Genomic DNA, 14,904 nt, shown 5'->3' with positions numbered 1-14,904 from the left:
TAGCACCTCAGTGCGATTTGGTCAGAGTCGCCCCCAATCCCCCCCTCTCTGTTAATCCCTTATATGTCAGAGTTGCCCCTCTCTGCTTTTTTGAGCGGGTGGTGAGTGAGACGGGGGGGCGGTGAGGAAAAGTCAACGAGCTGTGGCCTGTCAGTGTGTGCTGACATAATTGCAAGTGGATATCAAATATTGCCCCTCGATTCCAATGGCTAATGCCGTGTCCGTTTTGCCTGTTTCGAGAGGCTGTCAGGGGCAGGCGGTTCCAGTATGGGCGAGCCAGCAAGGTCATCGAAAGGGGGGGGCGACGACACAGATGCCCCACCAGCGCATTACCAATAGTACATACCCACACAGAAATCGAAATCGAAATCGAGTCCTGAAATACTCAAAAATCCATTTCAATAGAGTGTCAAAGAGGGTCAGCGGGGGGGTTAAAGAGGGTGGCAGCAGGGAGAGTGGGAAAAGTGGAAAAGCCACGCGATTTCATTTCGAATGTAGAGGACTTTCTGAATCAAAAGCGCTGAAAAACTAAGAAATACATTCAGAATCAATGAGGTGGACGTTGATGATGCCGAAAATGTGGTCTTTATTTTTCCAGGAACTTTAATCAAAAGGAAAAAAGTTGAAGGGAAGATGATTAGAGGTGGTTTTTATGACTTTAAATTAGAGGTTTTCCTATATTGAAGGTGATTTATGAAGCAATAAGAAGTAATACTAATATTTTGCCACCTTAAGAAACCTTTTTGGGTAAGAAAGTAGCTCTATTAGTATCAATATTTTCCCCTCTTTTGGTTAGTTTTTCCTTTAAAATGTGATTGACTACTAATTTAAAGTAATTTCCCAGGAAAACTCCCTATAATTTCCCAAAATATACTCCGCATTTCCACACTTTCTTTCCAACTGGCCATTTCTCATTACTTTTCTGTCACTTTTGATAATTGCATGACGCGTTTTACACGCGAGTTGAGCGCGATTTTCAAACATTTCGAGAAGAAAAAAAAAAGGAAAACACCCACACACAGATCGATTATATATATACGCTATATGTATGTTTGGAAGGGACTATCGATGGCATATCCTTACAAGGATTTGCACTTAACCTGCTCCACTTGCAGCCCAACTTGGCATCGATTGCGATTGCAGGGAAATGCGAGGAAAACTGTAAGAGAAAAGCCGTTGAGAAGCGAGAACAAAAAAGCGGCTCCTCAAGTGGAAGCAATCGCTCAAGTTGGAAACCCTTTTTCTTGTTTTTTCTTGTTTTTTTTTTGAATGTGTTTTATGGGTTTTTCCTTTTTATTTGTATTTTTTTTTGTGTTGCCACCTGCTGACGTCACTATTGACCCACTTGCAAGTCGAATCGAATTCGCATTCAAAGTGCCAAGCAGTTGAGATGCCAAAGATGAAGATGCATAGAGAGAAAAGGGGATGTAGTTTGGGGAAATATGGAAAATTTGTACATAATTTGATGAGTTTTTAGTTTTAAAGGATGTTTTATTAGATTTTTTATCCATATTTATGCAAAAATTAAGGATTTTTTTTTGTATATTTTTTAAGGAAAGAATCTTGAAAGAGTTACCCCTGTTTTTCTGCCAGTGCATGGTACAAAAAAGCGTAGCCAGATAAACGCAAAGCAAACCCTCTGCTCACATTTCAATCTCTTGCCGGCAGTTTGCCTCGGATTCCTCGTTGCCATTGATAAATATGCCAAATCATCGGGCACGTCCTTAGACCTCTGATCAGATCCCCAGGACACGTGCAGCAAACCCCAAACCCTCTTGGACAAAAACAGTGCCAAAAAAAATGAGAAGAAAATTAAGTAAGAAAGAAGAAAGAAGAAAGGGAAAGGGGTGTGTGAGGTGGGCAAAAGTTTTTCCATTCACTTTTCGTTTTGTTTGCCAAGTTATTCTGTCAAAATTTATTTAAATATTCTACCGAATTTCCTGGAACACTTTCCTTGGCCTTCTTTTTTTTGTTTTTTCTTTTTGGGTTGAAGGATGTGAAGTACACTCCGCACTCGATAAAAGTTCTGGCGGCAAAACGCTTCGCGTTAAATAATTTCCCCAACAGTCATTAAGTGCAACAAAAAAACACTTCTCCTGTCTGTCTCCTTCTTCTTGGTGGCAGCGACAAATGGCTGCAAATTATGATGCTGCTACCAAGTTATGCCAACGAAAGGGAAAACGAAAATTCCCCCACCCTCTACCCCCTCCCAATTCACAAACCCAAACCCTTACCCCATCACGCGTAAACTCTTCTTCGCTTGAACCAATTTTTCTTTTTTCTTTTTTTTCTTTGCATTTTCAAGAACTTTTCCTGCTGCCAACAATTAATTGAAATTAACATATTTTTCTTCTTTTATTTGAGACAACCCCCTGCCTGCCTGGCTGCCTTGACCACAGTTCCACGCCTGACTAACTTAATTTCCACGGGTTTTCTTTCCCTCCTCCGCGTAAAATTAAAATACTGCGGATTAATTTTCAGCGTCTGAGACAGGGGGAAAAAAAGGAGGGGGAAGAAAAAGAGAAAGGGGAAGAGGGAAGAGGGAAGTAAGCTACTTGGACCAATTAAATTCTTGCCGAAAGTTGGCAAATTGATTTTCCCAGTAATTCCCAAAATTTTCTCTAGTATCCCATTTCGCTTTTCAGTTAGTTAGGGCAGGTAAAGAACTTTCCCATTAAAAGCAGTTCCGGGAAATGTTTGGGGTAATGATTGGGAGTGTTAGATTCTGATATCAGTTTAAGGGATTAATTTAACATTTTTTTAAAGGATTTTTTCAAGATACATTTTAAAGTTTCCCAGCTACTTATTACCACTTTAAGTTAGCCATATTAAATTGCCATAAATTGAGCTCATCAATAGCACTTGTTACTTGTTCTTTTTCCAGTTTTTTAAGTTAACTTTTATGACAAATTGCAGGTTAAGCGGGGTCCAAAATTAATTTCACAAAATTGTTTATGGCCTGTAAGTGAAGCGCTTTCATTTTTGTGGCACCTTTAATGGGGCCAGACTCAAAGGCAGGGGCGCACAGCCAACGGGGGATTTGCCTAAATTCAAAGTCAGCAGCAAAGGCAGAAGGCAGGGGAGAGGTTCTTTTTAAGTTCTCTCAGTCACATAATAAGGGCATTCCTCATACGCCACCGATTCCCCAGTTGCTCCATTTGCAACGTTTACAGTTCTCATATATATATATCGTATTGTTGTTGTGGCTCCTCGTTGGGCTCTGTCTTTATGAAAAATTATACAAAACTTTTTACTTAGTGCCACGCGGGCTCTCTCTGAACAATTACGAGGCCATCAGGGAAGTTGAAGGCAAAAGCAAAAGGCAGCCAGCCAGCCAGTCAGTCAGTCAGCCATCCAGTCAGTGGGGTCAACTCAAGGGGTCGGCAAATAAATAACGTGTTTGTAATAAGCCAGTATATGTATGTACTTTTGTATATATTTGATTCGAGTCCACCTCCCCCCTCTTCCTCCTTTTAAAACGATGCAGAAAGTGGTTGGGTAGGGAGGAGGGAGAGTCCCAGCCAGCAATTGAAAATGGTTTCCCATTCGCATTCTGGCTTATCGCTGCAGAAACACAATCTGTCAGTTTTCCACTAATTAACTGAGTGGCGAACAATGTCCAAGATTTATGGCTATTTTTCTTGGCGGAAATTTACTTAATTACAAAGTATATACCAGCTCATCCTGCCTCTGAACTGATGGCATAAATCAGGGCAATTGTTTAGGAAACTTTGCTTCTATTTTGAAATGTTTTGGAAAGTTTTTGGGGAAAAGCTTTGCTTTTAAAGAGAAGGCTTTGGGTTGCTCAGTGATTGCTTAAAGTGGTTTCCGTTTGTAGTGATTTTAAAGGGTTAAATGTGGCAAGTGAAGGCTTAAAAAGAGTTTCTTTTAAACTAAGAAAAAGAGAAATTTAAGTAAAATATATTGAAAATTATAAAGAATTATTGAAAATCTTACATTTAAATGTTTTTTTCTAATATAATTATATAATTTTTAAGGCTTTCTAAGAAAGAATCTTGAAGAGTGTTTAAATTTTAAGCACATATATTTTTTTAGAATTTTTTTATTTATATTTTCTGCATTAAAAAAGAATAATTAATAAGTTACCTTACCTCTTCCTACACTTTGAATTTCCAATGACAGCCGCAAAGTAGGCACTACTTTTTGTTTACCTTTTCAAACTGAGGTTAGACTATGCATTTTTTCCTTGCACTTGCATTTAGCAATTACCAATTAAATCTGTGCAACGCTAGCCAGGTCAGATGGCCAACCCAGCCCAGCCCGGTTACCTTTTCTAATTACGCACTTTGGCGAAATTCCTTGCCACTTGCAACGCCATTCCATGCCGCCACCTGGCAAAAACTTTCGGCATTTCTATGGAATTCAATTTCAAAGCTATATCATTTTCATTTAATTTCACGCTTTCAATTTGCGACCCACACAAGCACAGAGGGGAGAGTTTTTCGTTCGCTTTGTCCAGCCGCATCCCTTTTTTCTTGTTGTTGTTGTTGTTGTTGTAGCTCACCCACACTTTCAGGGGGGGCCCTTGGTGACCCCCTTGGTGACCCCCTTCTTTATCCGGTGGTGACCCTGCCACAAGAAGAGTCGCGGCACATGCCAAAGGTATGCCATAATGGATTTTTCAGCTGCTGTTGTTGTTGTTGTTGTTGTTTTCCTTTAGCCACCTATTGTCTGTAAAACGAAACCGCCTTTCGCCCCATTTCCCCCGCCATTTTCATTCGTTTTCCAACCCCTCAACACCCCCCTCCAGGAATCAAACCGAACCGTAGCGAACCGCATCGCCCGTCAATTTAGCACTTTCAACTAAACACACACACGTGCCTCTTGGTGTGTGAGTGTGTGTGTTTTGTGTGTGTGTTTTTGGAATGGATTTGGAATGGTATAGAAAAGGAAAACAAAACAAAAAAAGAAAAGTTTTTCTAAAAAACAAAAGCAAAAACTGCACATCCCTTCAAATGGCAAACAAGAATATCCATGACCAGGTCAAAGGGCATTACCCATTAAACGCAACGAATGTGATTGCCCTCCCGGGAAAATGTGGGAAATTTTTAGAAATTATTTTAAATGTGGTTTGGTTGGGAGAGTTTTTTTGCGTTTTTTTTTTAACCTTTTTGATGGGAAAATCTAATGAAAAATGTTTAAAAATTGCTATAAAATTTATAAACTTGGAATTATGAATATTAACCACTTTTTAAGATCTTAAAATCTCTTTAAACTATTTTAGCAAAAGTTTATTAGACCTATGAATACCCCCCAAAAAGCCAGGCTAGTTCAGCAACTATGTTATGACGCTGCCCAAGGTCGAGCATTTTCCACTCACGTTTTCTTTTTTGTTTTTTTTTTATTCATGCAACTGGCAGCCGTTTTTCAAAAATACTTCAAACAAACAATTTTTAGGACCGTTGGCGATAAAAGGATTTTTCAATTTACGGAAAACCTTCGATGCCAGGGCCTTTGTGTGTGTGTGAGTGTGAGTGAATGTGTATGCGTTTGAGACTTTCACGAAATTGGTCAGCAAAAATTTGTTTGGCGTGTAAATTGAGCAGTTTTTTTTATTTTCATTTTTTGTTTGCTGGCAGCCATTGTTTAAGTTTCGTGTGGAAAGAAAAACTGCGGAAAATGCTTTTTAATCATTTAACTAACGTAATCAATTCTCTTCCTCTCTCTCTTTCTCTGTTTCTCCTTACTGGGTACCTTGTAAATTGCAATTCACAGCGCGAAACTTTTGATTAATTAAAAGTAAAACAGAAAAAAAAAAAGCCGAGAGCCAACCAAGAACTGGCTTTTGGGCATTCACAGGAAACGACAGCAACCACAACGAGAGAGACTTAACCTACTTCTCCACCAGGAAGCTAAAAACCAGAAAATCAAAAAAAACAAAATACGAAAAAAGGAGATCAACTTTGACAGAACATCAACATCGAAATGGAATTGGCCATCAGAATTGTCAAACCGCAGTTGGCTCGCTACAAAAACAACTATAACAGCAATAATAACAGCAACATTCACACCAGCAATAGCAAGAGACTAGACACCAACGGTAGCTGCAACTTATGCAACATCTGCAACATCAGCAACAACAACGACGAAAACAACAATCCCAATATCAACAGTATAACAACGATTCCACAAGAAGCAAGAACTGTGGCAGCAATACAAATTGCAGCAACAGCAGCCACTTGCAGCAGCCACAACTTATCAGGAACTTGCAACAACTTGTCAACAATATCTGAGCAACATGCAGCAGCAGCAACAACCGTCCATCGACCAGCTGCCCGAGCCCATAGCCTCGACCAGCAGCAATACGGCAGCAACTAAGCCGGCAACAGCAGCAGCAACAACATCGACAACGTCAACCAACAACTTCCACCAGCAACTGCAAGCAACAACGGCAGCAACCATGCAACGTCTGCGTACCACATTTACGCGTTCGCGCACTCCAACAGGTGCCGAAATGAAGATGCAGAATAGTCTGGAGGTGCCCAAGCAGGTAAAAAAGGTGGATAATCGATTATTCCGATAAATTACCTATCGAACGTTTGACTGTGTTGACTGCGGCATGCGAGTCTTTTTGGATTGTTCTTGTTCGTTTTTGACTTTTGTCTTTGTGGCTTTTTGTTTTTATCATTTGCTTTTGTGTTTAAAGTGGCTGACCCTTAAGTTGGGCGCCATATATGTATCGTCATGTCCTTTCTTTATGTGTTTGACTGCTGACCCGGCACTATCCTCATTTTAAAGTTATCTCTTTGATAGCAAAACGATAGCTTTGCATGTTTTACTTTAGTTCACTTTTCAAACATATCGATAAATTCATCGATATATCGATAAATTGTTTATCATGAACAGCTTATGTTTTGTGTTCTGTTTCGTTCTGCATGTGCGTTATTATCGATAACTTTCGATAACTTTCGATAGCAAGTTCTGTTACGATTGAGGCACCTCGTTGACCGCCCCCCCTGTGATCTCACCACTTGTTGCAGGTGCGCTCCGCCTCCTTCGATGAGATGCAATTGGAGTCGCAGCGTGCCTCCTCCAGCCTGCTCAAACAGCAGTCCTCATCCTCGGCCTCAGCAGACGAACGCTCTTCGGAGGCTGGCTTTCTGCAGGTACCATTGGCGGCCCATCAACAACGATCCCATAGCTTCGATTCGGCAACGGCCTCAGGGGGCAGCGATGATTCTGGTACCTTTTTGGAGGTGCCGCGGCGGATGAAGGCTCGCCGCAGTTCGTCCACCAAGACACCGCCGCCCTGCATCCATTGTCACTATCTGGAGGAGTACGAACGCCGGATGACGGCCGAGAAGCGATACTTTATCGATCATCGTGAGCTAACGGCCCTTAGCTATAGCAATACCAGTTCGGAGGCGAGTGAGGATGAAGATGACGAGGATGGGAATAATGGCGAGGAAGAGGAGGAGGGCAGTGGAGCCATCGAGGATGCCGAGGAGGAGAACACTGAAGCGGCTACCGAAGAGGCGGATGAAGATCCCCGCACTGAGATGGAGTCCGAACATGATCACGATCCGGATGACGATGCTGCTCTCGAGATGGACATTCGTATTGGCAATATCAGTCAAGGCAGCAGCATCGAGGAGTCGCGTGCCCGTCTCCCAAGGCAAATGAGGCGCCACACCATCGGCAGTAGTTCCGTTACTTCGGCCTCCGAGGATGAGGGCTTGGAGGGATCGGACAATGGTTCGCCGCATTTTGGCAACACCCTGTTGCCACCCCAACCGGCAACTCCATGCGGCATAACCTTTACGTTGAGTCCAACCAACGGGGATTATCCATCACCACCGCATCTTCCCTTGGATCCGGGCTCTCCACCAATGTCACCATGCTCCTCCAATTCAGGAAGATTGCCAGCTCTGGCTCCAACTATTTCCACGGCCTGCTCCTCTGCGGATGCCGATGATGCTGGAGCGGCTATGGGTTTGCCGGTGCGGGCCAGACGTCGCTCAATTTCGCGGCAGGAGGCGATATTCGTAGAGCCCACTGGGAACTCCTTGGAGAATGTTTCGCACGAGGAGGTGGACAACAGCAATACCAAGTCATCGGTGGATACAGCTGATTCCCTCGATGAGGCCTCCACTATGGCCACTTGTGGCTCACCCGGAGCAGTGGGTGGGGCAGGTCAATCCTCGTCCAGTCATCACAGCGCCTTTGTGGTGCGAGATATTTATCTAATGGTTCCGGACCTGAAGCGAGATCGTGCCGCTTCCGTGGACTCGTGCTTCTCGAAGCTCTCGTCTGGAGCCAAAACGGAGGAGTTGCAACCAAGTGCAGATGGCTGCTTCCTCACTGTGCCGAATATCAATGCCACCAGATCCCGTTCCGTGGACATCGTTCTGCCAACGGATGAGCAGGCCAGGTACAAGGCCTTGTCCATGACGGGATCCACGGTCACCTATGCTGATGGGTATGTATCGTAATGGGTGTGTAATCGATGATGTAATGTGTTTGTGGTATTATTTTTTGTTTTAATTTATAATCTTTTTTTAAGTTTAAACATTCTTTTGATATGAAAATCAGTTTAAATTTGCCTAAAATTTAAGGAGAGCTATAGCCTGCTTCTTCCTGTTGAGATCTTTGTTGTATCTAGCCCAGCAAGCTGTCCAAAAATGAAACCAAAACATGTTAACTAGTGTTATCTTTGTGTCAAAGTTCACCCAACAGCTTTAAGCCTTGCCCTACCTGACACACACCAATTTAGCCAGCAGTTTACTTTGAGTTGAGAGTCCAAAAAAAAAAAAGGGGAAAAAAGGAAAGGAAAGTAGAGAACCGCCTCCCTCCTAGTTGGGCCTGCCAGCAATGTTTACTTTCGGTTTTACTCTGCCAGAGATTTAAGGTTCCACTGCCAAAGCCAACAACCTCCACCTCCTTGGCAAAGCCCCCTCCCAAGTTGGGCGGTGGCTATTTTTAGAGCAGCCAAACTTTTAAATTGACTCATTAAAACGAGCTTAACACGTGGCTCTGGTTAGGATTTTGGGATCAGCAGCGGGGACTGTTATGCTTGGATCAATTTTAGACTTGAACCCCGAGATCTTGAAACCCATATCCAGTATCCTGAATCCTGTAGACCGTAGACACTTGACCGGCATGTGTGTGTGGGTTGTGACACGTGTGTCTGCCTTTCGGGGGGTGACACATTAGGTGTCCGTTAGTGTCCGTCAGTGGACCAAGCCCCGTCGACTTAAGCCTAATTAGAAACGAAGGATTCGGGTACCGCTTCACCCTTCGTTCCCTTTCGTAGCTCCCTTTCGCTTCTGGCCATTCATAATTCTCGCCAAGTTGGCCCACAGCGGACGTGGCCTAAAGTGTGCCGTATGCCAACCCACTTGGCTTGAATAAATTATGGCGACTTGGTCGGAAAAAATGGGGCTAACAAGAGGAGTTGGAAAGGTTTAGAGAAACTTTGAATGCCCTTTGAAAAAATCAGAAGATTTAAGAGTGGAAATTTTGAAGGAAACTACTTTTCTGAAACTGCTTTTCTGGCTCTTAAGACCATTGGCAAGTCGAAGTTTGCTTTCTTCTAAGAATCATCAGCTTATTTAATCCTGAAAAGTTTAATTTTTAACTTCTCTAGAAGGGAAAGAAGGCCACTAGTTTGATTTTTACTTTCTATTCCCTTTTCCTAATATTTAATCTCTATTTTTTCTCTATTATATTTTAATATTAACTTGTTTAGAGGTCAATCTTATCTTAAAAAGTATCAAACCCACAGTTAGTGGAGATTTCAGTTAGTTAGATTTCCTTGAATTACAACAAAAGCCGCTCATAAATAATATTCAAACAAAGTGTCCCGTGTCCGTTGTCCTCTGTCCGTTATCCTCTGTCCGTTGTCCGCATATCCCATTGCCCAACAATGACAAGAAGAAACTCTCCGAGTCGACTGCGTGTGTCCGAAAAGCTCTCGAGGTGTGAGGCTGATGAACCACTTCAGGCCAATTTGTTTTCTCCTCCCCCGCCCCCAAAAAAACCCAGCAGAACCACCCAAAAAAACCACTACAACCAGGGCGTCCTCCCTTTTGGCCCTTTTTCCAGGGAACCGATATGGATAATTCAAAACTCTCCTCTGATGGATTACATAGATTAGAGGACTCGTGTGTGTGTGTGTTCGTGGTTTTCCGTGGCATGAAACTCGATTCCGTTCCGCGGAAAATTAATTAGCTTAGTGCGGGTTTATCATGAGGAGCACGGACTAACATCTATTAATATGAAACAGAAATGGAGGTTTGGCCAAGGGGGGGTAGAGCCATAACATATTGCTGTGGGTTCACAAGAGAGTTTACCAAAATATATTATATTTGATATTTAATATTTAGTTTAAATTGGATTTCCATCAATTTTCATATTCATTAAAAACTGAAAAGTGAACTTCAGCTCTGGCCATCCAGAAATCGCTGAGCCATTCGCTTGCCACTTCAAAATAAGTAAATATTTTCCCCAAATGAATAATTTTTTATTATCGCTCTTTTACTTGCAGGTATGTATAAATTTTATATATATTGCTGGTTAACCCTTGACTGCCTGGCCCTGAATGCACTCGAAAGATAAGTACTGGAAATGAAAATGAATTAATATTGAATTGCCATTTGTTTGGCCGAGTGTTTGGGGTTTTTCCATTTGTATTTTCCTTAATGCCGCCGGTAGCTTTTTTAATTTCCGATTCATGTTTCCTCTCCCCTCACATACCCATTAAAATCTCCCTTCGGGGGTTCTCCTTTATGGGCTTTCCCCTACATAAACCTTAGGTTTTCCTTCTTGATTTACGATACCAACGCGTGACACGTTATTATCTACCGCTTGAGAGTGCCTTTTTGGCCATTACGGACATTCTATTGCCAATTCTGAGCTTTGACCACTGACTGATATGTTTAATTCTCTGTCGTTTTGGCATTCAGAGAGGGTTTCTTAACCCGTCTACAGAAATCGTTTTGCTCGATAAAATGGAAAATATTATAAAATCATTCAATCATGCGACGCATGCCGGACGCTGCAGCCATTCATTCTGAGTTTCGGATGCGGTCTACACTCCAATCTTGGCTTTTCAACCTTTGGAGTTAAGTCATTTATGCACTGGCAAGAATTTTGGAAACTAAAGTTTTAGTTTTGAATTTAAAGAGAAGGAAAAACTACATTTTGGGGGCACCTTTTAGAGTGTTAAACTTAATGTTGTATTAATTTTCTTTAACTTTTAATCTACAAGTTTTCTCTCTGTGCATCTGTCGACCATTCGTGCGTCTTTCTTTGGTTTCTTCTGTCTGTCCCCGGGGCGTGTGCGGTTCATTCATGCGACTTTGGGTCCTCAGACATTCCGCTGGATTTCCCTGTCTTCCTCCTGCAGACACCCAACTCTCCTCCCACTTTCAACCAGCCAAACAATAAGAACAACAACAAGTAGCTGCTACCAGCCATCGAACAAGCAGAAACAAAAACTTAACTTAACTTTTATGACAATGGGGCAAATAATTTTATGAAAATACTCCCCCGGGGGGGGGCAACTATATACATATAGATCCCACGGAACCTTTCCATTTTGGCGGTTGGAAAGTGATGAGATGGGTAGGAGGAGGTGGGCTGCCCTAATGGAGTGAGAAACCGAAGTTTTGCATACATGAAATTAGCATACAGCACTCGAGGGATATGCGATTGTGTTGCAAAGTCGCTTTATTCCCTGATTAGGCCTAAGTTCTTTTGTGTCAGCAAGCAGCGGAGTCTTGGCCCCATTTATGGCTATTTATTTATTGAAAAAATATTGTTTAAAGAGATCAGAGAGATTATTGATTGGGATATTGTAACGAGAAACAAGATAAAGATACTTCAATTTGCAGTTAAGGAATCATTTTGGGGGTAAAGTTAGAAAATTTCATCTCTGACCCAATGTAGACTTTTTAAATCAGATTTCTGTCTTACTTTCTTGTTAATTAATAATATTTTAGTACTTTTCTGGTCTAAGAGTGCAGTTAATAGATGCTTAGATAGAGATGAGATAGAGGATATAGGGTGGCCCATGGAATATTTGCTGAAAAATATTCCAAATTTTCTTCGAGCCCAAACTTAACCATTTCGTAAACCGTTAAGCTTCTACTAAATATCTGACACATTGACGAATGGCACTCGAAATGTCAAAGTCAAAATTAACGATAGTTCAAAAAGCAAACGCTACATGGGCCACCCTGTACGATATACTAAAAATGGTTTTAACCTTTTCTAAATCATTCCAAACAAGTTCTTAGCCTACAGTTTTCCCCCCAAACTGGTTATTAATGAATCCCTTGAAATGGAAAATACTATCAGATATATCTCAAGTGCCTTGCGTGTGCTCTAACCAGGAAAGAGAGAAGGAACTCCCACATCATCCAAAATAACAATTTAGAAGAAGACAAAATAAAACTCTCGAACCAGGAAAAGCAGAAGATGATAAATGGATCGCTTTAGTCTGTCTTCAGTTCTTCCAGTCTTGCTATTATTTTATTCGGTTTATGTTTTTACTGTTGTTGTTTTGTTTCCGCATTTTGCTGACGCAGGCAGGGGTGGCATGCAACAAGAGCAGCAGCACCAGCACCAGCAGCAGCATTCACGGGGGCAACATCAGCAGTCGCAGCCGCAGCGCAACACTCATCTACAATTAAGTTTTATGAAACATTTGTTTGGTTTTCTTATTTTTCTTTACTCGTTTTCCCCCTTCGTTTTTCTCGCGCTTTTTTCCTTTTGCCACAACTACGTCAGCATTTTGGTAGGCGGGGTGGAGGCGGTGGGGGGCTGCAAGGGCGTAGGTGAGGCTGGGCGTATGGAGGCGAAATTGAAATGCAAATTGAAAGGCACAAAGCGAAAATATGCCAAGCGAAACTGAACAATCAAAGCGGGAGACAAAGCAGCGACCGCAGCGGCGGCAACGTCACAAATTGCCACGCCAGCGGCGGCAGAGCAGCTGGCAGAGCTAGAAAATGTCACCATCACGATCCAAATGGAAAATCGCTGGCGAAAAAAAAAGGAATAACCAAAAAAAAAATCAAAGAGAGATCAGCCTCAGTGATGGCAAAGAAATTTGATTTTCCAAAGAAAAAATGAAGCTAGAAAAGAACTTGTAAGGAAAAGTTATAAACTAATTATATAAACTAGAAGTTACTAAGAAACCAGAAAACTAAACAAAAACTAAATCTTAAATGGTAACTTATATAAAGTTAAGCAATGAAAACAATTTTAGTTGGTAAAAAATCACCAAATTGGGGTAGTAGCAGGGCCCTTCTGATTTTAAATTTCTTAAAAATATTTATAGAAAATTTAAAAGTAACCAAATTTAAGTTCTTATTATAAAAGAAAACCATTTTCACTTCAAAATTTAAAGAAAAACTAAAAAAAAAAAATAGTAAATAATCCAAGCTAGCTACTTTCCCAGCTAAATTCTAGCCAACTCGGCACCACCGATCGCCGCTGAGATGCTGGCCGAAGGGGGAAAACTCACCACGCCGTGTTGCGTCTAGCGAAATGGCGAGGCAGCAAAAGCAGAAAAGCATTTTGAGGTGACAAAGTGCCAACTGGTGGGCCGCCGCTGCCTCGGCCACCGTCACGCTGCCTCAGCTGGCGTCGCAGTGGCCGCTCTTGTTGACTTTCGGTTCGCTCGCCCGCCGCTCGCAGTTGCCTTGTGCGGTTGGATGCTGCCGCCAGCCAAAAAAGAACCGAAAACAGAAAGAATCGAAACAGAAAAACCAAAAAAAAAAGAAACAGAACGGAAAATCAGGCAGAAAATTCTAGCCCGACCAAATAATGAATATAATAATTAATAAAATAATGCACGGTGCGCGTGTGGCAAATTAAAAAGTCTCGCGGAAAAGCGGAAAAACTTCGGAAAAAGTGCAACAAAGTGTGTAGAACAAAATAATAACAAGAAAGCAGAAGCAGTGAACAGTGAACTGTGGGGGGAGAAAAATCAAAACAAAGCCCTCTTTTCCCCCGCCCCCAAAAAGGGTCAAAAGCGATATCAATTAGGCCCAAAAATAAACGCTTGTCTCTCAATTAAGACGAACAGCAAGGAAATTCGTCAATTTTTCAATTCAATTAACCAATGAACTTGAAAAAAGAAACAAGCGAAAACGAAAGAAAAAGGGAAAACCAAAAAGCCGGAGCAGAAAAACATGAGAATGAATGAATGAAAAGCAGCCGCCGCTTCCAGGGGTCAACGGGAGTTCAATGTTGAGCGGTCAACATGGTGTTGTTAATTTTTCTGCCACAGATCTGTTACTATATGTGGAATATATGAGGAGATATATATATAGGAGATATATATATATAGGAGATATATATATATAGGAGATATATATATATAGGAGATATATATATATAGGAGATATATATATAGGTAATATAGAGCGCTTTTGGCAAGCCATCCAACTCGCTTTCGGACTTTGACCCAATCAGAATGATTAAGTATTACACGATACTTGGCAGCAAAAGGCTGTCTACACATGTTCTTCAGTTTTCCATATAGCCGGAAGGGGGGGGCGGACTTTTCTTGGGACACTTTCTTAAGAAATTTTTGGATATTTCACAGATTTTTCTAACTTTTATACAAGTTTTCAGATGGCTTGTAAAGTTTTTTTTCAGACATTTGAAACTTCTTATCGCCTCTTGGTTTTATTTGCTTATTTTTATCAACAGAAATCTCAGTTTGAAAATATTTTTGTAAGATTTTTTGTGACTAGGAGAGGTTTTTAGAAACTGGAAATATTTTTCGATAATTTTTGTAGAATTAGAAAAAGATGATAAGAGGTTATTTCAGAAATTTGTGGATAAGCTTGTGAAGGATTTCTTTTTCCATAATTTAAACACTTCCCCGCTTTTCAATCTTCATCATATTTCCCTCAGATATATACTCTCTAA

The 14,904-nt window shown here is 41.4% G+C and overlaps 1 protein-coding gene across 21 annotated transcripts in view; it reads left to right on the top strand.

Annotated features, from left to right (window-relative positions):
• LOC108116374 (eye-specific diacylglycerol kinase) overlaps positions 1–14,904 on the top strand; it is a 125,811-nt gene that overhangs the window by 87,354 nt on the left and 23,553 nt on the right. For 8 of the 21 annotated variants that reach the window (XM_017228255.2, XM_017228218.2, XM_041819262.1 and 5 more), the window contains exons 2-3: positions 5,737–6,520; positions 7,002–8,440. The exons of 2 other annotated variants lie outside the window; for them this stretch is intronic. In XM_017228255.2, the coding sequence (XP_017083744.1) occupies positions 6,260–6,520; positions 7,002–8,440 (1,700 nt within the window). In that variant the 5' untranslated portion in view covers positions 5,737–6,259. Of the gene's footprint in view, positions 1–5,736; positions 6,521–7,001; positions 8,441–13,619; positions 14,234–14,904 lie in introns of those variants that run through there. 11 more of the 21 variants (XR_005993909.1, XM_017228265.2, XM_017228247.2 and 8 more) reach the window with 3 other exon arrangements.

Source organism: Drosophila eugracilis, unplaced genomic scaffold (genome assembly GCF_018153835.1).
Source record: "Drosophila eugracilis isolate 14026-0451.02 unplaced genomic scaffold, ASM1815383v1 contig_498, whole genome shotgun sequence".
Classification (NCBI taxonomy): domain Eukaryota; kingdom Metazoa; phylum Arthropoda; class Insecta; order Diptera; family Drosophilidae; genus Drosophila; species Drosophila eugracilis.
Note: the sequence above shows the minus strand (reverse complement) of the source record. Positions and strands in the feature narration are given on the sequence as shown.